The sequence below is a fragment of the Rhinolophus sinicus genome, linkage group LG02, assembly GCF_036562045.2.
Source record: "Rhinolophus sinicus isolate RSC01 linkage group LG02, ASM3656204v1, whole genome shotgun sequence".
Taxonomy (NCBI): domain Eukaryota; kingdom Metazoa; phylum Chordata; class Mammalia; order Chiroptera; family Rhinolophidae; genus Rhinolophus; species Rhinolophus sinicus.
This window is the reverse complement of record NC_133752.1, coordinates 89,631,796-89,659,522: the sequence shown is the minus strand read 5'-3', so window position 1 is coordinate 89,659,522 and position 27,727 is coordinate 89,631,796. Positions and strand designations below refer to the sequence as shown.

The 27,727-nt window shown below is 35.3% G+C and overlaps 1 protein-coding gene and 1 long non-coding RNA gene across 5 annotated transcripts in view; one reads left to right on the top strand and one right to left on the bottom strand.

Moving 5' to 3' along the window:
• The first annotated feature begins 240 nt into the window (after nucleotides 1–240).
• MINDY3 (MINDY lysine 48 deubiquitinase 3) overlaps nucleotides 241–27,727 on the top strand; it is an 85,742-nt gene continuing 58,255 nt past the window's right edge. The window contains exons 1-8 of one of the 4 annotated variants that reach the window (XM_019746057.2): nucleotides 241–563; nucleotides 12,167–12,246; nucleotides 15,934–15,994; nucleotides 17,664–17,837; nucleotides 21,030–21,081; nucleotides 21,956–22,070; nucleotides 24,641–24,714; nucleotides 25,610–25,689. In XM_019746057.2, the coding sequence (XP_019601616.1) occupies nucleotides 470–563; nucleotides 12,167–12,246; nucleotides 15,934–15,994; nucleotides 17,664–17,837; nucleotides 21,030–21,081; nucleotides 21,956–22,070; nucleotides 24,641–24,714; nucleotides 25,610–25,689 (730 nt within the window). In that variant the 5' untranslated portion in view covers nucleotides 241–469. The remainder of the gene's footprint in view (nucleotides 564–12,166; nucleotides 12,247–15,933; nucleotides 15,995–17,663; nucleotides 17,838–21,029; nucleotides 21,082–21,955; nucleotides 22,071–24,640; nucleotides 24,715–25,609; nucleotides 25,690–27,727) is intronic. The other 3 variants (XM_019746059.2, XM_019746058.2, XM_074324803.1) reach the window with 3 other exon arrangements.
• Nucleotides 11,182–27,727, bottom strand: part of LOC141569995 (uncharacterized) — a 33,482-nt gene continuing 16,936 nt past the window's right edge. The window contains exons 2-3 of the long non-coding RNA XR_012493767.1: nucleotides 20,187–20,297; nucleotides 11,182–11,682 (exon numbers count right to left, since the gene is read on the bottom strand). This is a non-coding gene — a long non-coding RNA (uncharacterized LOC141569995). The remainder of the gene's footprint in view (nucleotides 11,683–20,186; nucleotides 20,298–27,727) is intronic.

The following is a 27,727-nucleotide window of genomic DNA, read 5'->3' as shown; positions in this document are numbered from 1 at the left end:
CTAAAACCAGAGCAGTGCGCAGACGGAGGAAGTGGTTCAGGAAGTCAGAAATATGCCGACGCCCATGGGCTGTGCTGTGCCTACTAACACAAAAGCCACCACTTTCACTTAAAAGCCTGGCCCCCAGCTCAGTAACACCAGCGGCCACCACCGCGGTGCGTCGCTCTTCCCGCTCCCCACTTCCACTTCCGGGGAGGTAACTCCCGGGCCCTCCGGGTGTGGGGCGGTGGCAAGAGTGGAGCCGGAAGTGGCCCGGACACTTCCGGTAGGGGAAACTCTTAGCTGCCGGTCCGACTGGGCTTGACAGGCGCGGTCCCGGCTTGTAGATCTCTCCATTCGTCTTCCTCGCGTCTAAGCTTCCAACTCTTCTGCTGCTGCCGTCCCGCAACTCCTGTCTCCGGAGCCGCCCCTTCCCCATGTTCCGGGGCAGGAGTCCTGGAAGCAAAAACCCGCTCGCCGGTAGCCCATCATGTCCGAACTGACTAAAGAGCTGGTGGAGCTGGTATGGGGCACCAAGAGCAGTCCCGGTCTCTCCGACACCATCTTCTGCCGCTGGACGCAAGGTACCCCGGCCGGGCTCCCACTTCCAGCGCCGCTTCCTTTGCCCTGTGAAAGCCTGGCTGGGACGCTTCTCGCGCCCGCCAGCCCCGTCGCGTGCCCCGCACTCTGTCCCAGTCCCCATGCTCAGCTCAGAAGCTGGACGCTCTAGGAACTCCCTGCCGTCTTGGGCGCTTGGGGGCCGGGGGAGAGGTGGACCGGGAGAATGGTTTCAGCTGTCCACTAAAGACCTGAAGCTCGTTTGCCACTCCCTGGGCTGCCCTTGGGCTGGAGGGGAGAAGGGGTGGCTGCATTGTGTGACACTGAAGGTGTGTCCTGTGCCCCGGTGTCAGTTTCTCAAGAAGTGCCGTGGCCGCCCGAATCTTTAGTCCCTAACAAGGCTTTGTGTTACTGGTGTTCGGTCTAATTTCGGAGAGAGGGAAGACCACAGGGAAGTGAAAGTGGCTAATTCCAGAAAGCAGTTTTGTTGTCTGTGTTTTAATTATGTGGTTAGCCATGGTACTCCGTGCATAAATGCAGTGTTGCTTGCTATCAAATGTTCTCTTAACCCAAAGTATCCCCCCGTCTTGACATGGTTTATGGATGGTAGGACTTCCTGCGGGTCTAATTAACCAGACAGGATTTTGACTTATTTAAAGAGTTTTATTGATAATATGAATAATAATGAAATAAAAATGACTGTTTATTGAATTTGTGCACTGTGCCAGGCTCTGTGCTGGACACTTTATACTAGTAATTATCCCTAATTCTTAAGTTTTAATATTAAAACACTACAGACACATTACTTAAGGTGACTTAGGAAAGACTTGGTGAAGTTAAGTGGGGTTAAGAGTGTCATCTTTGGAGTCAGTGATATATGTATGTAAAACAGGCCAATAAGTAATAGCTGCTTATTACTATTATTATTAAACCATATCCTGTTCTCAAAGGATTTGGGGGAATTTTAGGATAGTAAATCTAAGTCCCCACTTCAAATGTGTATTTTCTAACAGAAGGTATAAGTAAGCCCTTCCTCCCTCCCAGATGTGTTTCCTTTAAGAACTGATAACTTTAGAATCATAATGTATTTTCCACTCAATTAGGTTATTCAGTCCATCACTCTTGTTTCACAGGTGAGAAAAATGAGTCCTGAAGGAAGGCTAAATGACTAGGCCAAAGTTGTACAAATTGATAGAGTTATGTGTAATTAGGTTGGCTCTTTTTATACATTTTATTGTATCACTTAACTAATATTTTCTGAAATCTTGGACACCCACATATGCAGATTTTATTTTTAAACTTACTTTCAACTTATTTACCGTAATAGTAAACAGCTGTAAAGTACCAAGACTGTGAAGGATTAAGAACAATTTAAATTTAGTGTGATTGGTCAACATTAATTAAGCATTTACAGTATAGAATAAGGTAATATTGAGCCTCATTTCTGTTAATATGTGATGCAGATTCAAGGAGAATTCAGACGGGGAGTTCTAGTTATGGTTAAGAGCAGGCTTTGGAGTAAGCATACTTAGGTTCTAGGTTTAAGTTATTTAACTTATTTAAGCCTCAGTTTCCTTCTCTGTAAAATGCAGATAATAGTAGTGTCAACCTTATAGGGTTGTTGTGAGGATTAAAGACGCGTAAATACACTTAGGCCCTTAGCACAATATCTGACACATAGTAAACACTCAGAAAATGGTAGCTTGATTTAAAAACTGTTTCATTGTAACCCAAGCCAAAGATCCCTCTCTGGCAGTTCCCTGACAATTATAAGAAGCTGTTATTGTTTATTTGATAATCATTATTTAAAATAGAACTTTGTAATGACATTAGAATACTCTGCCACCATTTAGACATGCAGAAGTTCCTCAATAAAATTCACTTAATACCATTTCAAAATAAAGGATTTCTTTTTTTGCTTTTCAGGGATTGCAGTTATATTGTGGATATGTAATTCTTCAGGGTCTTAAATTGATCAAGATTTTAAGGCGACCAAATATGTATTTTTAAGTTATAACCTCTGAACCAGAAGGCTGTTGTTCTTGGTTTTGCTATGTTAACCATTGTATTCATTTATTCATTCTTAGAGGCAGAAACAATTGCTAAAGATGGCTGTGGCAGTAATTTGGGATTATAGGACTAGATACAAGACACTGCTTTGCTGCATTTGCCTTACTGCATTCATATTGTGACATTAATTTGGCTTTATTTCATAGTCTATAACTGCAATGAATTGGAAGCTAATCTCATTAGTCTTTTGGAAGCAAGTTGCAGATATAAAATGTTTGGGGTAAATATTTATAGAATTATGTCTAGAGATATTCCATTTATAAAACTATATTGATTGGTCATGTTAAATTCTTTTGATATGTTAAAACAATAAGCTGCAGGAGTTGCCACAGCACATACTTGTTTTGTTTGTTTTTTTTCTCTTTTGATTTGTTTGGCAGTTTTAGACACTGTTAAGCAATAAACCTCAGGAGTAGCACAGAGTTGTTCTTTTAATTCATTAGGCAGTTTTAGATAATTCTCTTCTGCAAATCCTTTTTCTTTAAAAACAAAAGTAGGGTGTTGTTTTGTGTGTGTGTGTGTGTGTGTGTGTGTGTGTGTGTTTTGCCAGTTTTTATTTTAAAGGCAATAAATCAAATAATTTAAAGTTGTTGTTTTAAACGGAAATTTATACTCTAGTCTGCTTTCCTCTTGCTAAGTTGACTAGAATAGTTTTGAAAGAAAAGCATATGTTTTCTACCTCCTTATTCATAAGCATCACTATTCTCCCATCCCTCCTTCCCACAAACTACAACAGTGTTCCAGGCCTCTGCAACTTAGACTTGGTAGAGAAGACAAAAAATAAACAGTGTAGCATAAAGTAAGTATATGTAATAGAAGGTAAAGAAATAAGGAATTGTGGAATAGGGGTGGCTTAGATAGGCCTCATTTGAAGGTGAGATTTGAGCAAACACTTGAAGTAACTGAGTTAGTCATGCAGATAACTGAAAAAAAGAATGTTCCAGGATGAGAGAATGGGCATTATAGAAGACTTAATACAGATTATACCTGGCTTTTTGTTCAAGGAACATGCATGAGGTTAGATTAGCTAGAGAGGCAATGAGGGAAGAAGAGACTAATAAAAGATGAAGTAAGAAATTATAAAAGGCTTTATAGGCCATTGTAAGGACACTAGCTTTTATTCTGAATGTGATGAGAGGTCATTAGAAAGTTTGGAGCAAAGAAGACACACGGCACGATAACTTTTTAAAAGATTGGTCTTACTGCTGTGTTAGAGGGTTGACTGTAGTGTACTGAGTGATACAAGATCAAATGATGAACCCCCATAGTGGCTGTACTAGTTTACATTCCCACCAGCTTATTAACCACTGTCACCCCAATAAATTTAGTAATAATAAAAAAAGATCAAATGAGAGCCAGTTGCAGTAATTCAGAGGGATTGGACCAGGTTGGCAATAGTGAAGATGGTAGGAAGTGGTCAGATTGATCACATCCCCTCCAAACCAAAATACAAGCCCTCTAGATCTAACAGAAGCAAGTGAAAACATTTTGACTTGTTCGGAATTTGTTTCCTTTTAGTATTGATTGTGTAGCTCAGTGTTTGGCAAACTTTTTCTGTAAAGGCCATGGCCTTTATTATCTCTGTCTCAATGCTCATCTCTGCCATTGCAGCAAAAGCAGCCCTAGATAACGTGGGTGTGGCTGTGTTCCAAAACTGCATTTAGAACAACAGGCCAACTCCTGATCTAGAATGTCAACTCTGAGAAACCATTTTTTTTTTTTTTTTTTTTTTTTTTAGTTGGGTTGAGCTGTAGTTGATTGAAATGGTTGAAATTAGGGTTTTGGACTTTGAGTATAGGACAGCTTTTGTTACGTAAAATGAAAAAAGGAAATTAAATAGGTTAGGAAAACTTGGATCGGTTAAAATATAAGTATAAAAGGTATTTAGGAGTTAATACATTTGGATTAAAGTTCTAAAGTATATTTAGCTATGTATTATAAAGAGATTTAACATTTACCAAAGTAATATAATGACACACAAGTATCATTAATTTTTCTTACAAACTGAGGATAACTTAATACCATAGATCATATAATTTCAGAGATTTTGTTGTTGTTGGAAGCCTGTTATTTCTCTCAAGTATAGATTTTCCTTTTTCCAACATACCTAAGTTATAATTCACTTGAAATCCAATTTTTTTTTAAACTCGCAGTTTGTAACCTTATATGACAAAGTTAATTTCTTAGTGTTTGGAATACGTAATAGGTTTTTTTATTTCAAAGTATCTATCATAATATCTTACATTTGTATTATGCTTTCCAATTTTTGAAAGTTTTACTTAATCCTTGCAACAACCCTGAGAGATATCAAAGGATAAATATAGTTATCCTCATTTTTACAGATGAGGAAACTAAGGCCCATTGCAAATCTGAGTCAGCCAGGGTCATCTAAATTGTAATGACAAATCAAGTCTTTCCATGGCCTTTTGTTTACATGGAAGACTAGAATTACAGAGGCAGTAGCTGTCAAACTGGTTTGAATAATGTATATGTGCATAATAAGTCATGAAAATAGAAGACTGGAAAATTCAAAGAGGCTCATGACTCAGGTTTAAATTAGCTATGAGTTACACGACTGACAGAATTCTGTGTCTGTAGTACTACGAAATGTGATACAAAATCATATGTTTTAGATCAGATGCTTCAGATGGCTATTTCAGATCTAATCAGAAAAAGCAGCCATTTTATGATTGATAAGTTAATTCCTTTTAAAACTAGGAAATAATTTGATATGAGAATACATGACAAGAAAAATAACTCTGTCCATAAAAATTCAAACTCACGTGAAACCTTATTATAAAAGGAGAAACCTGCTTAGCATAGTCCTGTTTTAAGATAGAATACTTAATTTAGCTAACTTTATTTCCTTTTAAGCTCTTGGTGGTCTTTGTTCATTATCAGCTAACACACTCAAACATATGTACTGTAATTAAACAGAATTTGGCAGAAAGTAGATCTGCCTAGAATTGTCTCCATGAGGTTTTTATATCTACATTACAAAAGCAACTCATTATAATGCATTCCAATTATAAGTCCCACCCACAGTTCTTGAAAATTGCATTACATTATTAATTTTAAGGAAGGCAAGAATCCATTACTGATTTATAATTCTTACCTACCCTGAAAGCTTGACGGAGCCTCATGTCACCTCTTCACATAGAGCTAACACCAGGGACCCTGTCCTTAGTGCCAGCAGGACAAAGAGTGGGGCCTCTTGGCTTCACCTCTTGTTTCTAGATTGGACCTGAGATTTGGTTGTCTTAACTTGACAACCAGCTCCCTTAATTCTCATTTGATTTTATTAAGTTTATCCTACTCACCTTACCTTTTTCAGTCCTCCGTGTACCCTGTGGTCTACGTGACTTCTCCCAGGCTGCTTGTACTGCTGCAGACAGTGGTGGCCAGTGGCAGTACAAATGGAGCAATTAAATCTTAGCCCTCCATGGTTCTCTTAGTTGTTTGTCCTTGCCAGCTTTTATAGTTTTCAAAATTAAAATTCTCTCAGTTCTCGACCTCTTTCATTCTCCTCACTCTGAATGAGTAACATCTCTTCCTATTTGCCTAAATATTTCACTTAGCCTGCTAAGAGTTACTTCTCCTAGGCCAGTGGCTCTCAAATTTTTTGAACTCAGGGCCCTATTGCACTCTTAAAAATTATTAAGGACTTCAATATGAAAAACATTTTTTTTAAAAAAGTGAGACCTATGACATTGTTTTACATTTTTGCAAATTTCTTTAACGCCTAGCTCATCAGAAGATAACTGGATTCTACCACTTGCTATTCCATTCAGTCTGTTGCAGTCTGTTTTTTTGATTGAAGTTTATGCAGAAATTCAACCTCACACAGATATGTAGTTGGTAAGTTAGGGGTGTTATAATAGCCTTTTGAGATAATTACGGATATTTTTCTTTGATACCACACCAAAACTCAACAAGTGGTAGTTTCTTAGAGGTTCGTTGCAGTACAGAATCTGCAGCTGCATCAATAAACTTTTTATACTCTGCTGACTTGAACTTCATTGGTTGGTCTTGTACTTTGAATCGCCCTTTACCCATGCATTAATTTCTAACAGCACATTGGTCATTTGGACATTACTGCTGCACTGGCTTATGAAGACCTTTCAGATATTAGCACATTTCATTATACAGTTATCAAAAATCACATGGATTATCATAACCACTGATGTCATCAGAAAAACCTCTCAAAATACTGAGAAGCTGTCAAGCTCACGGTGGGCACAAGTCTTCCAAAATTTTAGTTATTGCTTGAAAGCTTGAAATTAGTGCTCCACAAAAAAAGCAGTTAGTTCAGCTCACAATTCAAAAAATTACTCATGTGCCTTATTTTGTGACAGCTATCAGTCATGGTACTGTGGCATATGTATAGCAGAAGTGCTTTATGGGTAGTTTTCATTTTGTCACACAGAATATGTTTTACAAGGACATTGTAGTCAAGTTCAAGTTTTAATAAAATTAGTGGTCTTGACTGCATCAGTAAGAAACTGGCTGTTTCTGTGTTGAGAGCGGATGGTGGTGTTTACTGGTGCAGCTCGATGGCGGTGCCTTGGTGTGTGCCAAGGCACCGCGGTGTATCAGTGTTGCTTTTATGCCTTTGCTGTGAATGGCAGCACAATAGAAAGGGCAAAGAATGTCTTGGTGTTACTATGAAAATCCCCTAGCAGGTCCCCTGAAAGCGTCTCTAGGACCCTTGTAGAACACACCCGATCCACTCCTTGCACCACCACACCGCACTCTCTCCACTCTTTCAGGACTTGGAGTTTTTAAACTTCTTCTTTCCCATAGAATCACACTTTTCCTTATTTTTTAAACTCATGCCCTTCAGTCTATAAAAATAATAATTCTTTATCCAACTACCCTTTATGCTATCATCCTTTCAACCTTTACTTATTTAACAAATAGTTTGCATTTACTCTTTCTCCTGGTATTCTGAATCGTACCTCAACCCTTTAAAACAGGGCTACTCTACCCAATTTACTTTTTTAGTATTTCCAGTGACATGCTGAGTCCAGTATTTTAATTTATATTTTAACTCGGCAGCATTTGTAACAGGTGACTAGTCTTTGCTTCCTGGTTTTTTTTCTAGGACCTCAGTGTATTTTTCTCTTAACCATTGTAATTGTTGTCAGTCTCCGTTGCTGACTCAGCCTCTGCTCACTTTTTAATGTTCCCAACTGCATTATCTTTGTTCTACATGTTCTCATTCGCTTTAACTGCCATGTTTAGGATGATTCAAGTTGCTATCTCTAATCCTAAACCCGGCCCTAAGCTCCAGGCCTATATTTCCCACTCGTTTGAAATGTTGCCAAATGGTTTTTAAGACTGAACTTGGCATTCCCAGAAACAAACTCTGCCATTCCTCTTCCCGAAACTTCAAGTATTTACTGAGCATTAACACAGTAGGAAAACAGTGGTCAATGAAACAGGCAAGATACCTATAAGGCAACAAATATAATAAACAAGTAAACAAACAATAATATAATTACAGAATATGATAAGTACTGGTTGTTCTGGGCATGGTAGGAGAGATCTGCATAGACAGGTTTGTCAGGGAATCTCTCTCTGAGGAGTTAATACCTAAACTGAGTCCTCAAGAATGAGAAGGATTCAGCTATAGGAAGCGAGAGTGAGGAAGAGCATTTCATGCGGAGGGAACAGCAAGCATCAAGGCCCCAGGTTAAGACCTTGGGTGGTTCTAGGGCCTAAGGTCACTGTAGGTGAGGGTAAGAGTGAACTGAGGAAAGGTGGGCTTGGTAGGTCATACAGTATCTTCTACATCATAAAAAGTAGTTTCATTCTCATCGCAGTGAGAAGCCATTGATACATTTGAAGCAGGATGTCACAAAATCACATTTCCATATCTAAAATATTTCTCTGTATGGTTATTTATTAACTGTATGACTAATACATACGTGTTGGGGGGTAGGGTGGAATGGGGGGAACTGTTTGGAAACTATTAACTCTTAATAGTATAATCTAGGTGAGAGATGATAGTAGTTTTAACCTGAGGATAGACGAGAGATGGGATAGAAATGGACAGATAGATACAAGGTGTGTTTTGGAGCCTAGAACCAGGAGGACCTTATCTGACGGGGCCTAAAAGATACGTGGGAGTTGTTCAGAGCAAGCATTAGCATGTATGTCAAGCTGAGGGAACAACATGTTCAAAGGGTAAGAGGAACCAGACGGAAATGGATATTTGAGGACCTGAAAGGAGCTCAGCCTGCCTGCTGTGTAAAGAGGGGGAGTGGCCAGGGGCGAGGTGGGGGACACAGGCAGAAGCCAGATCTTACGGGACCATGTTAAGGCCGTTAGACTGTGCCTGGGCTAAGCTGGGCTCTGCTGAGGAATTATCTGATTATAACCAGAAAGGGAAATCCAGGGAGAATATGTAGAACGAAAAGAACATGGATTCTAGAGCTAAGCCCTGAGGAACAGTCATATTTAAAAGGAGTTGATAAAGGAGACTGAGAAGAAACAGAAAAGGAAAATTTGGAATAAGAGGGACCAAGAAAGCCAGAGGAAAAAGCTTTTTAAGAAGTCATTGGTCAGATTTCAGATGATGCTCTGATTAAAGAAGGCTTGAGAAATAGCCTTTATTGCTCATTGATGAACTTGGGATAAGAATGAGTTTGATGTAGTCACAGGTTGAAAAACAGATTATTGTGGGTTTAGGAAATCGAGACAGTGCATATAGATAACTGGGTGGGCTTTGAGAGAGTGGCGGTTGGAGTTTGGGGTGCAGTTTTTTAATGGTGAAATGATTTTTTTTTTTTTAATTAAGACTTTACCTTTTTTGAGCAGTTTTAGATTGATGGCAGAATTAGGAAGGTACAGAGATTTCCCATGCACCCCCTGTCCTCACACATGCATGGTCTTCCCATTGTCAACGCCCCTCGCTAGAGAGGGAAATTTGTTACATTCGATGAGCCTGTATCGATAACGTCATTGTCACCCAAGTCCATAGGTTACATTAGGGTTCACGCTTGGTGATGTACCTTCTATGGCTCTTGACAAATGTATGACATGTACCCACCATTATAGTGTCATACAGGACAGTTTCACTGCCCTAAAAACCCTTTGGGCTCTGTCTGTGTATCCCTCTCTCCCCCACAGCCCATGGCAACCACTGATCCTTTTCCTGTCTCCATAGTTTTGCCTTTTCCAGAATGTCCTATAGTTGGAGTCATACAGTACGTGCCTTTTCAGATTGGTTTCTTTTACTTAGTAATATGTATTTTAGGTTCCTCCAGGTCTTTGCACGGCTCGCAAGCTCATTTCTTTTTAGCGCTGACTAATAATCCACTGTCTGGATGGACCACAGTTTATCCATTCACCTGCTGAGAGACATCTTGGCTGCTTCCACGTTTTGGCAATTGTGAACAGAGGTGCTGTAAATATCCGTGTGCAGGTTTTTGTTGTGGACCTAAGTTTTCATTTCCTTTGGGCAAATACCAAGGAGTTTCGGTGGAATCTTAAGGAGAATTTTGTGGTTTTTGTTTTTAAATGTGTAAGATACATGTTTAAATACTGTTTGAAAGAGAGTGATTGAAAGGTAGAGAGAGAGGAGGTGGGATGGGATGGGATGGGATCCTCTACAGTATTTCTTACCTCACCTGCTATCACCTAGTATCTCAAGCTAGAAACTTAAGTCAGATCTAATTTCTTTTGTACCAACCCTTTGCCCCACTTGGAAAAACTCATCAAATCTTAATTTTTATTTTTTTTTTAAGATTTTTATTGGGGAAGGGGAACAGTGTGTATGTCCAGGACTTTTTTCCAAGTCAAGTTGTTGTCCTTTCAATCTTAGTTGTGAAGGGTGCCGTTCAGCTTCAAGTTGTTGTCCTTCCAGTCTTAGTTGTGGAGGGCGCAGCTCAGCTCCAGGTCCAGTTGCCGCTGCTAGTTGCAGGGGGCACAGCCCACCATCCCTTGCGCGAGTTGAACAGGCAACGTTGTGGTTGAGAGGATGCGCTCTGACCAACTGAGCCATTCGGGAAGCAGCTCAGCTCAAGGTGCTGTGTTCAGACTTAGCTGCGGGGGGCAGAGCCCACCGTCCCTTGCGGGACTCAAGGAATTGAACTGGCAACCTTCTGGTTGAGAGCCCACTGGCCCATGTGGGAATCGAACTGGCAGCCTTCAGAGTTAGGAGCACGGAGCTCCAACCGCCTGAGCCACCGGGCCGGCCCAAAATCTTAATTTTTACCACAGAAATATCCTTTGAATATATAGTTTCTCCTGTCTACACTAATGTTGCTTTTTATTAGGTTGGCTCTGTGTCTATAGGGCTGTGGAAACAGCCTCATCCCCACTCAGCATCTTCAAAAAGAAAAATAACCAGTATGCGCATATTACTACTTTAATGAATACTTGTCCTGGAGTGGCCCTTCCCAGCTTTAGCCTCTGGTCCATTTCCTCTTCTCCCATTTACGATCTCCTCCATCCTACCCCAAACCCTTCAGTTACATTAAATTTCTCTCAGATCCATAAACGTGCTCTGCTGTTACCAACCCTTTTTTTCCTTTAAAAAAAAGTGTTTACCTGAAAGTCCATCTCCCACCCTTGCTTCTCTGGCAAATTCCTGTTCTGGATCTGCTTCCAAGTCACGGTTTATGACTTTCCTCAGGCAGAGTAAGTCATTCCTTCCCGTATCCACAACACCCGCTTCATCCTTCTGTTGTGACATTCATGTATTCCTCTGTGTTACTAATTATTTGTTTGTGTGTCTGTCTTCACCTGAGCTGCTGGCACCTGCAGACCAGGGGGTGTCTCTCATGCGTATGTCCTAAATGCTCGGTAGAGTAGGATGTTCATGAAGTGTTTGCTGGATGGACGACTGAGGTAGAGCCATGAATGAAGTTGACATGTCCCTAGCCTGTTGGAATCGGAAGTGATCATTTTACAGTGAAGTACACTGAGGGCCTAGAGAGGTGACTTGACTCCCTGAAGGTTACACAGAGAGTGCCTCTCTTCTCCGGGCTTCTGTCCCTATGCTGCTGTGTGCCAGGCTCTCTGGAAGCTTCTACTGGCTGCTCTCCGTCAGTACTGGTCGGGTAATGTCTGAAGAAAGATAGCACCAATATCAGCACATTCACAGTATATGATGCCATTTAATTGTTAGCTTATAGAGTATGATTCAAAGATTGGAACGAAAAAAAGATACTGTATGAAAGGGTCCTAAAACTCTGTTTGAATTCAGTAGATAGACTGGCCTTTCTTCAAGTAAATTAAATTATTTAGCATTCAGATTTAGTGTGCTTTTACTAAACTCCTCACTTTATTCCCCTAGGCCACTTAGTGGGGTTCCTGGGTGCAAAACTATGTGCGTGTGCGTGCACATTTGGCAGGGGCGCAGGGAATAGGCTCCATATTTTTTTCAAAGGGTTCCTCAGTCCCCCCCAAAGAGTTAACCACTGCACCTGACTGACTTGAAGATATTTTGCTGTTGTGATAAGTGATCTTTCTCTAAGCAAAGTACATTAAAAATTCTTTTAGCTGCTACCTGAATTACATTTTTAATCTTTGCTACTTGCTTTCATTTTAGGGTTTGTGTTTAGTGAATCAGAGGGATCTGCATTAGAACAGTTTGAAGGTGGCCCCTGTGCTGTTATTGCACCTGTTCAGGTAACACAGACTACTTTACCAACTCCTTAGAGGGACGCATTCCAACATTTCATACTTTCCTTTTTGTTTTCTAAGATGTGTGCTCTATGTAATCATGAGGCATGATCACTTACCTCTTAACGTTTGTTCATGTAAATTGCTGTAAATATCCAAAATAACAATGAATTCAGAACATGAGTAGGTTACACAGCAAAAGCCTTTGGATTATCCTTATTTTCAAAGAAATATGAAAGGTGTTCCCTGACTTTTAGAAAACTAGGAAAAACACATCTTTCTAATACAGTGATCCTGTTGAACAATAACATTTTATACTACAGAGAGTTACATTATAGCAGTGGTACTATTTTCATTTGTTCTGTCTATAAAAAATAATTTTCCTAAAAAGTTGAAAATGGGTTAATGTTTTCATGGCATAAAATTGTATACATTTTCAAAATAAGTCAGTATATACTATTTTAGGCTTTGGACTTTAAAATCAGTAGCAACTGATTTCAAAGATTTTTTTTCTTTGCACAAAAGATAGGGTTAATCTGAATATTTGTCTTTGATTTTGAATCTTGATGTGTTACATGTTTGAATTTCAAAGACTGATTTGTTATAAACTGTTACATTGTAAAACACAAAAGTTGAATTTTCAATTTACTGTTACACTTATAATATCTGAATAGCAGTGTAACTTTAGAACTGTTATAAGAAAAGCTTGGATTTATTGTTTATGTTTTAATCAGCAGGTTTTGAAAAATAAATATTTAATGTGGTATTTATTATTCATTGGGCATAAAGAATGCATTCCTTAACTGCTAACTGCAAAGTAAATTTCTCTTTCAAACCTTATACTTCATACACTTACATTATTAAATTTAAAATGTGTTCTCCAAAGGAGGGAAAAAAATTCTCTTTGTGGTTGATTCCAAAATATGTCCTTTAGAAGCCGTTATTTCTTTAAAGATTTGATATATATATTTTTTGCATTAGTAGAATTTTTAAAAATTAAAAAATTTGAATGTTTGAACTTTGCCTGGGAGTTATTGAATATAAAGGGTAAAATTTAACTATTAGTTAGTTATTAGAGCTGTTATGTTGAGTAGCTGAGGCAGATTTTGGTTGCTAGTAGGAATCTTATTGGAATTAAAGATTCCTTATCCTGCCCGTGTGCAAATTAGATGATGTTAATATTGCCCCTGTTGGGCCGGTAATAGCACCCGCCAGGCTTTATTGCAAGTCTATGAATATAGTTAAATGCACAGTGTACCGCAGGAGTTTTGTGTTTTATAAAATTTAATATATTTCCAAAATGGTAGTTATTTTTGCAAGTGGGTTTGCTGTGTAACAAGGGATCATTGTAATGTTCAAAATCCTGATGTATCTTTGAGGTAGTAATTTAGTTTCATAGTCACATAAATCTTTTCAATCATAGAGGAATTTTGTTTATATTACTGTTTCAATGTAAAAGTCAAAGCTCAATCATTAAGAGTAATGAAGGGAAATGAGCAAGTCCAGATATTAAAACTTTTTAGACTATAAAAATTAGAACACGCCACTACTGCTAGAAGAATAGCCATGTTATGGAATCAAACACATAATACCGTAGTAGATCACATTATATATAACAGTTTACCAAGAATTTCTCACATACCATGATAAAGAGAAAACTACAAATCAATGATGGAACGTAATTAACTAAATGTCACTGATATGACTGGTTGGCAATCTAAAAGGAAAAAATGAATTTAGATAATCTCATACCATAAACTAAATATATTCTGATATAATACTCAACCACAGAAAAGCTGAAAATAACGTATTGTCAGCTATCTAAGAGAAAGGATAAGTTCCAAGCTCAAAAAGATATTCGCAGTGAATATTAACAATAAATGGATATTGTCTTTCTTATGCAAAGAACTTGTACAGATTGATTCGGAAAAACACTTAAGATCCCAGAGGTGAAATGGGCATGTATATGCATCTTAGCAAGTGAAATGCTGCTGGACAGCCAAAGAATCAAGATGTTCAACCTCAATAGGAATCTAAGAAAGTACAAATAAAACTGTAACTAGATTCTACTGCTTACGCTTTCTAATCTATAAATAGAAAATAATTGCCTGTGCATATAAGGTTATATGATACTGGCACATTCATATATGGCTATGTAGTACACATTTGTACTTTGATTTTGGGAAGGAATTTTACATTATCATTGGAACCATGATAATACAGATTATTTGATGCAGTAATTGTACTTCTATGACTCTTTCCTAAAGAAATATTCCTTAATATGACAAATGTATTCAAAAAGAAGCTTTTATATTTATAGTAGTAAAAAATTGCAAACAATCTAATGTACAGTGATGTACTTTAAACATAATATTTAAGTAATTTGTGATGGCTTCATAGACATTTAGTGATTAAGAATTATAGTTATAAATTTTGTGGGAAAACAGAAAAATGGAAAATGATCACATACCTATTATGCTTCTCACTTGCAAAAAAATTTAAAGCAAGTATGAAAGAAAGACTAGAAGAGAGTATATCAAAATGCTAAATGGTTGTATTAGTGGTGAAATAATGGGTGTCCCACCTCACTTTTCCAAAATTTTATAACATAGTTATACTATTCATTTTTATAGTTGTTTTCGTTTTGGGGAAAAATCAGAAGCACTTGATTGTAGTATTTGTAGATTTTATTTCTATGAGAATATTATAAACTATTACTTAGTTTTTTATTAAAATTCTTTCATTCAAATGATTGCCTATTAGGTGCCAGGTACTGTGCTAAGTGCATTACTTAGACTATCTCATGTAATCCTCACTGCAACCTCTTAAAGTTTGTGCTATTATTATTTTCCAGTAGTAAAGTAGTAGAAGTAGGATTCAGTCTTCTTATCTACACTACTGCTTTCAAACACAATGAATAAGAATCACCATAGTAACCTCTTTCTTGAACCTGTCCCCTAGAGATTCAGATACAATAGATGAAGCATAAGAATCTGCCTTTTAGGTAAACAAGTCAAGTGACTGGGATAGCCCTTGACTACACTTTGAGAAGGAAACATTGTACTACAGTGCACTGCTTTCTATCAAATCACCAAGGTAACGTAGTTAGCTCACTTAAGGGAAGGTTAGAAATCTGTCTTTCTTTTAAATCTCATAGTTGTGTGTGTTTTTTTTGGGGGGGGGTTGTTTGTTTGTTTTTGTTTTTTGTTTTTTTTCAGTTAAACCAGGAAATAGTTGCTCCTTATAATAAAGTTATGACTCTCACAGTGGTATTCTTGTATCACAAATCAGAGCCAATAGAGCAGAACCACTTTTGTAGTTTTCTTTTCCCCCAAGGAATTGAAATATAGACTTTTCCTGTTTTATAGGGCCTTCACTCTTCTATAGGGCCTATTACATTTTTAAAATTTTCCAGTTGTGTGTCTTACTTTGAGTCATTTCTTGTATTTATTAGAAAATACATGTTATGAAAGAAGAAGAAATTTATGGATTGAGTTTATAGTAGTATATTCTGAATAAGTAATTATGCGTAGTTACTTTCAAATGTGAAGGGGAGCCATTTGAAATTTTTATAGCTCTATTCAAAAAATTAGAAAGGTGCAAATTACTTTTTTTTTTCCATTTTAAAATAAAAGAATGACATAAGGTATGTTTGTAGTTCATGCTAATAATTATTGCTTTAATTGTATAAAGGCATTTCTTTTGAAGAAGCTCCTGTTTTCTTCTGAGAAGTCGTCTTGGAGGGATTGCCCAGGTATGATAGCTGTCTTTTATTAACTTTCACTCCATCCTCTGTTTTATAAATGGGATCCATGCAGCAGCATTCTTTGGCAACAGTTTAGTCGAAATCATCTGCAAGTATCTTAAAATGTAAACTATCAATGGGATATTTTTTCCCGGAGGAGGTTTTTTTGTTTGTTTCGTTTTGTTTTGGTTTGGTTTTTTTACTGTTTCAGAAAATTTCATGGACAAAGACTCCAAATTTTTAAATGCATATTTCAAAATTTGGTTTTCCTAAGAGTTGTAAGACAGGATAATATAAGGGAAAAAGTTTGGCCTTTTGCTAAAACGTGTCCCTAAACTGTTAAATGATAGCATACCATAAAGAATAGTCAAATATGCATATGTATAGTTACTTTGTCTTATTTAGCTTTGAGCAAGACTCAGAATTATCTTTGTATTCCTGCATCTTTTAATATAATGCCTTAAACAATGCAAATAATACTGCAAATAATTCTGAATTAAATTGCAAATGAAGCTGCCATAGCTTCTGCCATTTGATTAGGTCAGAGAGCTGATGGTAGTACCTGAGAATAAACATTTGCATTCTTGACTGTTTACAAAGCTCTTTCCTTCACTTACACAATTTATTGTGAACCTCACAATAACTTCTGGAAAGAGGTAGGACATATTATAATCCAAATGTTGACTATAAGAGTTAAAATGTCACTGTCCTGTATTTTTTATTAGTTAATAGCTGAAATGCAAAATAAATTTTAGTAGAGAAGAAACTCTCCAAGAGATACTATTATTAACATGGACATTTTGTTAATAAAATTTATATTTTTTGCACAGAAATATATCCACATATATAGAAATTTTTACAACATTGTCATAAATGTGGTGGTTATAAAGTGAATGGCACAGCTCCTACCTTTAAAGAATCTTGTCTATTGGGAGAGATAGAAACCTCCCTATAGTATAAAATTTTATATAGGATGTGTATACATACATCTTCTCCCCTTTATTTAAAAGTTTCAAAAAGCAGTATTACTTTTGGAAAGTAATACTGCTTGAAAAGGGGAGGTGGCTAAGGTTCAGGAAGAAATTGAGCATTTGTGCTATTTTCTATAGAAATCTACAGCTCAAATCACTGCAATACAGTATCACTAGCTTCTGAATTAAGTGGCATAATCACGATGGCCCCTGCTAATGTACTGGATTGTGGTATTGTATGTGCTGACAGTGTGCTATCTCATTCTCCTTACCTCTGGGATGGAGAGATCAAAGACATTAGAGTAATTCAGAAATGGGGGAACAAAATAGAGGTTTCAAAGGCCCTTCCATTGTGCCTGGTTCTACAGTAAAGTAAACCGCATGGCTTAAACGCTCCATTGGCAGCTAAGAAAGGGGGGATCAGTATGAGGTTATTCCAAGCAGCATATTCTTTCTTCTAATGTTCAGTTCTGCATTTTTCGGTATTCTTTTCCTCATTAATGGAAATATTTAATAGTGGTGGCATTTTAACCCTCAAGCATTTTGATTTTCTAAAATATAATTTAAGGTCAGTTGCCTATGGATTCCCCCCACACTTAAAATGTTTGATTTCATCATTAAATTAATGCATTCTTATTACTACTTATGACAAGATTTTTTTTTCCCCCAAAGAAAATCATTGTAACTTATACTTTGGTTATTTTTAGAGGAAGAGCGGAAGGAACTCCTTTGTCACACTTTAAGTGATATTTTAGAAAGTGCCTGTTGTGACAACTCTGGATCATACTGCTTGGCTTCATGGTTAAGAGGAAAGACAACCGAGGAAACTGCTGGTATTTCTGGGAGTCCCGCAGAGTCTAGTTGCCAAGTGGAACATTCTTGTAAGATACATTTTTGTTCCTTGGAAGTAATTGGTTATACCTTTGTTTTAATAAAACTATTGAAAATTTTAAAGAAAAAAAGTAGACTTAAAAATTTTCATAACATATCTCTTTTTTTAGCCTAAGCTTAGTTGATCAGCCTGAGTATTTTTCATTTCTCTTTTCTTTATTTTAATTGCTAAAGAATGTTATATTTGCTTTTTTAAAAAAAATTCTAGTTCTTCTTGATGACATTCTCTTTTGAGCTTCAGAATTCTCATTTAGAAAGTTTAAAGAATATACTTCTATATACTTTAATTGTAAATGCCTTAATGTTTTCTTTAGTATTGGGGAGAAAAAAGGATATTTTCTTGACATAAAAAAATTTCTCAAATATCTTTAGTTGCTTCCTTTAGTAAAGATGGGGACTTTTTTTTCATTACACATAGTTTCTTTTCTTCCTGAACTTTTTGGACATTGTAACTATGCATGAATTATTTTCAGCTAGTTTTAATTTTCCCTTCATTTAATATTTTTCATAATTTGCAGATTTCTTATTAAAATAACAGCTATTCTCATTCTTAAAAATCTTACAGTTTGTGGTCTTTAGCCTTTGAAAATTCTTACGTAATTGACCTAAACATTGCCAGAATTATCTAGTAAAATGGAGATTTCTGGTGGTACAGAAGTTGGATAAATGGAGTTGCTTTTCTGTTTTTCTTTTCAGGAATTATCTTCCTAGTAAGTGGCTTTTGATAACTGGTAATTCAAAGTGCTTATATTGAATAAGTGACTTACTCTACCTATAATGCATTTTACTATCATCTCTGTGGAAATTGTTTTTAAAGAAATTAGACAACCGATTTCTAGAAAGTAAATTTTGATTACTTGTGATATGCGTCTTGCTTTCCCTATAAGGCTATCTATGAGGCACTGTTGCTTCCTTGAGCTAAAATGTCTTTGTGATGTCAGCATTTTCTCTCCTACCTCTGCAGTTACAATGACAAATTCTAATAGTAGCACATTCGCAAGGAATAATTATTAAAATTTAAACAGTTCAATGACATTTCTTTTTCAGACCTTTCAAACATAACCTTTCATAAAAATTAACATTTTTAGAGTTGACAATACAGTTGAAGAAAATAAGTGGAAAACATTCACAAGGATTGTAGTAAAAAATATCATTAAGAATGGTTTTAAAATATTTTCCAGGTTTTAATGGGTTGCATGTAAGCATGTTTAATAGTTTCATTAAGGATATAAAATTTTTGGCAGGAATAGTTGAACCTAATTAAAGTTATTTTAAAGCTTATGTGCTTAAAGCCAGTCTCTATATTAAATTGTAAGAAAATGGTAAGAGCTTTTTTTGTAACATTTCTCATTAGTGTCTTAGTATGTGCTGTGTGCTTCCTATGGACTATACGGTACATTCTGTAGTGATAGGTTAAATGGCCTCATAATGCATTCACTTTGGTACTTCAGTTACTAACTTAGGTAGGTATATTATATTGAATTCTTTAAAAAACATATTTTAGTAATTTTCCAATTTACTTTGCCTCATTTTAAAAGTGGACCTAAAACCATATTTTAAATTTGTTTTTAATATTGTATAAATTTGAAAAGTTTTGTTAACTGAAAATTTGAGAATTTACCTTAGATATTGACAAGTGAAATGAACTTACATTAAAATTTTTATTCCATGTAACAATCTGTTTTACCTGTTCTTTCCTCTATTCCCAACTATGTTCTTTTTCTTGTGTTTTATATTTTTCCATCATCCTGCCTGCTAAGCTTTTTATTTTGCTTGCCTCTTTTCTCTAAATTACTATTTTTATGTCAACTTTCATAGTGTGTGCCCAGTAATATTACTTAGATAATTAGGCACAGAACAATTAGTACAATCTGGAAAAGGTTAGGTAGAATTTTTATTTTATCCTGAAATTTTAAATGTGAAGTATTTTCCCCATTGTCAGTATTACATTACGTACAAACATTAATTTCATTGGCTTGTGTGATGTGTATAGTTTTGGCTTTTGGTAATGCACACTTGTTTGCAGTAGTAAATACTCAGGTTCAATTTCAGTTTGTTTCCCACACAAATCAAAAGATTATTTAAACCATTGGACCTCAAAAGATTTTTAAAAGTACTTTGAAATATTTGAAAATTAAAACTAGACTTTGAAAGGCTAGCATAATGTGACCTTTAAAATTGCATATTGTTTTTTTGATTTTGAATTCATACTGAATCAATGTCTTTAACTCTCTAGTGAGCATTAATACTTGAAAGTACTAAGATTTGCTTTATAAATATATATATGAAATTGTTCACTATCATAAATTAAAGTAGGCATTTTGATTCACGTATGATACCTTTAAAGACGATCTTTGGGGAGCCAAGCCTTTCTGGGTTGAAATTTCAGCTCTGCTGTTTATTGCTGTGTGCACTTGAAAGAATGCTTCTCTGTGCCTCAGTTTCCTCTTCTGTAAAATGAGGATAATAGGGTTGTTATGAGGATTAAATGAGGTGAGATCTGTAGAGCATTTGGAAAGGGGCCTGGCACTACACAAGTGCTGAATAAATATTTCCATTGATTTAAATGCTTTCTTTGACTTGCTTTGATTTTTTAAAATTTATAATTGTACTGACTTAATAAATATAATCTAAATAAGTTATTGAAAACTTCTCAACAGTTAATGAATTCATGAGGAAACAAACTTAAACCTGCCGTTGAACCTGTGTAGTTTCAAAGTGCTATGCCTTTTTATACACATTTGTTTGAAAATTAAGCAGTAAGCCTAAAGATTTTATATTATAAAGAAGGAAGATTAACTCTGATGATTTTACTTGGATCTGTGGATTGGAAGATTATATAAAAGTGCAGGACACATTACAATGATGTCTGAAGCACTCTGATTGCCAATAATTTCTCCTATTTTATAAACTACTTGAGCATAACTGAATTGAAAAGAAGTGTTGATTGTTTAATCACCCTCTACATTCTCAGTGTTATATCCATTTTAGTTATAATCATGGTAACTCAGATGTTGAAATATAAGTTTATGTTACCATAAAGTTGAAAATAGACTGAGTCTTTTAAGACAGTAAGGAAAGAGGGAAAATTTTGATTGCTTGAAAGTATTTACAGCCTGCTGTGTGTATCTTGTGTCATTTATTTGCCGTGTGTAGTGCTGAAAAGTGTCTTTTGTGTATAGCTGCCTTGGCTGTCGAAGAGCTTGGCTTTGAGCGATTTCATGCATTAATTCAGTAAGTAACATTGGAACATTTAAAATACTTACCTTTGGACACATTACCATTTAAGTTTGTTCATACTGTGGAAAGGTATTTAGATTTATATGCTTGGATTCATTTGTTTTCAAATTTAAAAAAAGAATTTGTAAATGTGTACTTAAATTATTCAGATTCCTAAACTAACTATTGAAATACACTTTTTATAACATTAAAAGCTTTTTCATCATTACAGTGAAAAAAATCATTTTAACCTAATGTTTCTCTGTCCTGAGTGAGTATAAAGATTCTAGGATAAACATTTGAATTATTTATTGTTTGTCAAAATATACTTTCTATAATTTTTGCTAAAAGTGCCATATTTTCAGTAGAGCATTTAAACTTTTTACTATAAAATGGAAGGTCAGAATAGCTATGTTGACAGAATTATAGGTGGCATTTAATTTGAAATGTAACATTAATGTCTTTTAAAAGAAGCCACAAATGTATATCTCTGGTATTCAGATATTTGTTAAATAATTCTCAGGCTTTAAAAAATCAAGTTTTTTGTTGTTGTTGTTTTTAAACACATCTTAGAAGAGGGCCGGGGCCACTTCGTTCCTTAAATAACTGTATAATCATTGAAGAATTTATGCCAGACAGATCACGTAAGAGATGAAGACGTTCTCTACCAAGTAGGCATTCTGTCTTAATGGGATATGTTATATATAGTGACAGTTGTCAACAGCTTTCACTTTTAATGGCTAAATTTGTATTTGAAAATTTGGGGCACATAAAAAAACGTCCTGTTTGTATGTATACATTTTAATGTATAAGACAACTAAGAATTTTCCCATTTATGGATGTAGTAAATCTCATGATGGTACTAATACTTAATTCTTTTTTCCCCCAGAAAAAGATCATTCGGAAGTTTATCAGAATTAAAAGATGCTGTCTTGGATCAATATCCAATGTGGGGAAACAAATTTGGAGTATTGCTTTTTCTGTATTCTGTATTACTGACAAAGGTTCGTTTAAGGAGATGCTTCTTCTGGCTTTTATTAGTTTGAGTTTAGTATATTTTTCCTGTTATGAGAAAAAAATTTATTCTTGATGCTGTTTCTAAATTTCAGAATAAAAACCTCTTATGCTGATGACAATTCTCTTTCCCCACTACTCACTTTTTACTTCACCACTTTCAAACTTACTTTCACCCCCGACTTTATGGACTGTGGAGGTTATCAGTAATATTCTACTTAATGAAATGCACTCAGTTCTTCTGAATTTTACTTTGCTGTTAGCAATGTCTGGCAGTTGACCCCTTAACCCCTTCTGGAAGCTCTTTCTAACCCACACTCTCTTTCTTATCTAATAAATCATTGTCTAAGTTCTCTTTCTATAATGTCTCATAATTTTTATTTATATCTTTTTTTTCCATCTTTACATTCTGGTTCTATCCTTTTCTAAGCTTTTATTCTAGAAAGTTTAGTCCTTGGGTCCTGTATGCTGCTTTTTATGGGTATTTATTCTCTCAGCTTACCTTTATGTGGTTAATTCCAACATGCACAGTACCAGTCTTGCCCTTTTTCCCCAAGTGCCAATCTCATACTTAGTAGCCTGTTAGTCTCAGTTATCCTACTAGATTTACCATGTCTAAAATCAAACTTCTTTCATTTGACAAATGATTATTGAGCATTGACTCTATGCTAGGCACTGGACTTACAGTGTAGGATACAATTTTTTTTTTAATGGTTCCTCCTTGGTATTGTAAAAAAAAAAAAATTTGATTCCATCCATTACGGCAGTGTTTTCCAGTGTTTGTTGCATGTACAAAGCATAATGGGAAAATAGTAACAGTCTGCCTAAGTTTATTTGGTGGAATCAAGGGCAGACCGTATATAATAGGGACCATTTGATGAATGATAAAAAGTTTTCTAACAGAAAAGCTGTGGGAAGATTTTCCAAGCAGTGACAATAGCAAGTATGAAGGCATAATCAATCGGGGATATAACACATGCTGGGAAGCATAGTAGTTCTGTATTACTGCAGCATAATACTTCAGAAAGGCAATTGTGGAAGATGAGACTGTTACATAAATATGTGAAGTTTAGAATATAAAGATTCTTGTATATTATGCAAAAATACTTTAGATTTAATGTGGCCAAACTTAGGACAAAACAAAAATTTATAACAAGGGAGTAACAAGATCTTTTCATTAATAAAAGACTCCTTAAATTGGGATAAGAGTTGTACTGGGGGTAGTTGGTGTGTGGAGTATACGTCTAGAGTCAGGAGAACTAGAAAAGTGACTGACTAGGTGAACCTAAACCAGGGCAATGACCATGGAAATGGAAAAGAAAGGGAGCATATTTAGAAGCATATATTAAATTTAGAAATGCAAAAACATTTAGGAGGATGTTGAAGAGAAAGAATCAAAGTACTTGGTCGTTGGTTAGAAGTGGTAAATACCAGTGGTGGTGGTATCTAAGATGACTTGTTTCTTAGGAGTTCATCTTGACTTTTCATTAGTCTGCCCGTTTTTTTATGCTCAAGACTTTTGATACCTCATCTGTCTCTTGTTCTTTACAGCCAATAAACCATCATGTCTGGTAGTTCTTCCTTGAACTGGTCTTTGAAATTATTTCCTCTCCCTTCCCGGTGGTTATGTCACTTTTTCATAGTATTCATTTTGCTTTTATCGTAGCCTGCTTTGTATTGTTTTTCACAAGGAAGACAAGTACAAGATCTCATACTTGTTTGTGTCATCCTACATGTGTTTACGCAATCATTAAAGATTTTGATCATTGATTAATCATCTCTTTAATCCTTAGAAATGGCCTGTGTAGTCTGGTAGAACCAATGGTTAAAGTTAGATGAGTAGTTCAATGAATGCAAGTCATCTTTGTCATGTTGGAGTTGATGAAGTTAAAATACCTAGGTCTTCTTTAGTTATCTAGTATCTAAACCTTTTGGGATTTGGGCACCCTTTGGGAGGATTAAAAATAGTAGAAAATTGGTTTTCAAGAAAATAAGTTTCCTGCCCTCCTAGTTTATATCTTTGTCAGTACACATTTGAATTACCAATAATAATTGTGAGAACACACAATCAGAAGCAAATGTTCCATTTTCTTTTGTATCGGTGATTTTGTTTATACAAATTTATATCTCTAGCAACACTCGTGTGTATGTTTTTAGTACCAATAAGCTTTTTAAATGACCTAAGGAAATGTATCAGATGCCTTAGCAGGTTTATTAATTTTGAAATTAGCCTAAAGTTAAATGAAGATTCACTTTTGGATTTTCTCCTTCTTCCTCTTGAAACTTAAACTGTCTCTCTCTGTCCCTTTAACCAACATTAGATCTATTACCTGCATGCTTTATATAGAGCCTAAGAAAGAAAATAAAAAGATATTCTTGGTGAAACTATTTCCCATTATCATCTTAAATGCACCTCTGATTCAAATCTGGGTAATTCTTTGGCAGAAAAGTTACTTAAATAATTGTGTTTTATTAATTTATAGTATGAACTGGTCAGTTTTTAAATTATAATTTTCATTTTTAGTTTTTAAAATAAGCCAACAATATTTGCTTTCTTTAGGGCATTGAAAACATAAAAAATGAAATTGAAGATTCAACTGAACCTTTAATAGATCCTGTGTATGGACATGGCAGGTAATTAAAATCTGTTATCTTCTATATGGATTTTAATTTTTAAGAACTTGACTTAGAATGAAATACTATGGAATCAGATAATGTTTCTTGTCAGTGTTCACAGTATAAAGTCTATGAATTTGAGAAGTCTTGTGCTTTATGCATTGTTTGCCTTATGTATGAACTCTTAATTTCCACTTCAGGTTTATATATGCATTGCATTTATTGTAGCAAATATTTTGTTTTAGGATGGTTCCAGGGGTATTGTAACAATTTCTGCTTGATATTTGTAAAACTTTTTAGTAGATGAAATTTATTTTGATGTAGAAATAAGTCTATTTTCACCTATTTATAAATGCTTTCCTGCGTGGGACAAAAAAAGTTTTTTTTCTTATTTTTTTCTGAGACTACTGTCCCTCTCAAGTTTTTTTAATAGTTATTTCCATTAAAATCGATAAAATAGTGATTAACTCATGCTAAAAAATAAGTACTTCTCTTTAGGACTTTCTGCCTCAGAGGTTAAAATTCACATATGCTCCATCAAACACAAAATAATAAGTATGTATTTTTCAAGATGATTATAAATATTAAGTAAATTATCATTAAGTAAATTATCATAAGTCTATCATTTATTTTTTTCATCCATTTTAATATGGTGTGTTGGATAAAGTTGTCAAATTTATATGAATATATAGAACAACAGATACCATTGTGATGATTCATTTAGTGACATAGTTAGCAAGGCTGTTGTTCAGTTGAGTGTATAAAATGAAAAACGTAAAATTTTTCCTAATTCTGTTTCTTAAACAACAAAATTTAATGTAAAAAGTCATTACTTTATGCCTTACCACAGGGACCATTTTATTTGAAAAGTAGTTTATTCATATTTTAATTACTTTTTAATTTTTATTAATAGCCAAAGTTTAATTAACCTCCTACTGACGGGACATGCTGTTTCTAATGTATGGGATGGTGATAGAGAGTGCTCAGGAATGAGTAAGTATAATCTTTGTGTGTTTATCTATTCTTAATATTTCACTAGAATAGAGTTGATTGTTATTCATCTACTTAATGTCTCTGTATCACTTAGAAGTTCAGTGCTTTATAATAGAAGTTTTTACAGTTTTTAAGGTGCTATAACCTGAAGAGCATCCTCTTTGGAGGCAAACTTGGGCTCAAATCCCAGATTACTTTCCAAGCCTTTAGTTTTTTCTAGTATAAAATTGGGATTGTACGGCTATCTTCTTTAGCAAAAGTAAAATATAGATCTCTTGATTTATGTGTATAAACGTAATACATATTTATGCAGTGGTATGAATAAGTCTGGAACACTTACGTTTTGCTTAAAATTTAGGAGAATTATAAATATATTTTTAGAGATGGTTGTAAATATTAAGTAAATTATCAGCATGAGTATCATTTATTTTTTCATCCATTTAAATACAGTATCTTGGATAAAGTTGTTAAATTTATATGAATATATAGAACAACAGATACCATTGTGGTGATTCATTTAGTGACATAGGTAGTAGCAAGGCTGTTGTTCAGTTGAGTGTATGAAATGAAAAACGTATTGTGATTTGAAATACTTGCTTTGAGAATCTAGTGGTTTTTCCTGTACTACTTTTAATGTGCAGAATTTCCTTTAAGATGCTGGGCAAATTTAATGTTAAACCACCACCCCCTCTACCACTACCTCCATTTCTGGTCTCAATTATTTCTTTCCTATAGCTTCCTGTGTTACTAGGGACATTGAAGTGAAATACCTTTGTCCAATCTGTCCAGTTAAGGAGAACTGATAGATAGCTCTGAATAAAATGCCCTTCAGCTTATTGAGGCAGTCTAAATTCATGTATTTACTCCTTCAACTTATACTGAGTAACTACTGTGTACCTCCTATTGAAGTAGGTAATATAGGACAGGAAGTTCCATTGTCCTTATAATTCACAGGGAAATTTATTTCTTCTATAATTATATAAAACTCACCAAATGACAGAAGCAAATATTGTGATGGAGAAAATAATAGTTACTGATTTTTGTTCCCATTTAAATGAGTAAGTCTTCATAATATTTATGAATTTTTTTCATATTTTAGAAATAGGTATACTTAACTAACAAAAATATGAAAGGATATAACATTAAGGAAAAGATCAGTAATAATTATATAATTTTAAAATTAAAAAGCACCTCAGCGTGATCCAACGTTTCATTTTACTGTTGAAGAAATTTAAGAACTACCCTCCCTGCCTACACTAGATAATATATGGAAATTATTCACTTCATGATGAAGTTAGAACGAAAACCTAGTTTTGCTAATTTTGGGTAAAGATCAAATTTCAAACAGTAAAATTCACAGACAAAAAACCTGCACAAGTTATCTGGCTCAATTTTTTTATAATTGAGTCCATCCTCTTCTTGAACCCTCATTCTCATTGATAGCTGAAAGCATGTAGCTAAAAGTTAATATGCAGGTTTCTCCCCCCACTCACTCACAATGGCTTCTGCCCATCTCTTCCTCCTTCCTGATGGTTTCTGGGCCCTGAAGTGTCTTATATCTTTTGAGGTGATTAGGGAAGGCATGTCTGGTTCCTGCTGAACTTTGGCTGAAGTATCTCATCCCACTCGGCCTCTGTCCTTGCTACTCCTGTGTGCTGTGGCTCGTAACTCTTTCCACCTGGACTTTTGTGCACTGCTCTGACTTTTGGTACTAATTATCACGGTCCTTCTTTTATACATTCTGCAGGTGCTCCCAGACCTCTCCTCCTCCCGGAACCAGAATATTCTTTGTCTCCCTAGGATTTTCCTCACCCAGCCTCCCATAGGCTTTTTTCTTACCGCGTACTACCTTTACAGAGTATTAGTCACTTATACTAATTTTGGTTCTTGATATGTACAAATTCATCCTTTTCTGTTTCTTGAAAAACTAGCTTTCAGAGCTTTTGACGTGCTGTGGATTTATTTTAAGAATAGTTTGAATATCAAAACTAAGCAATGACTTTGAAAGAATTATTTTGGAAAACAAAGTAAATGGCAT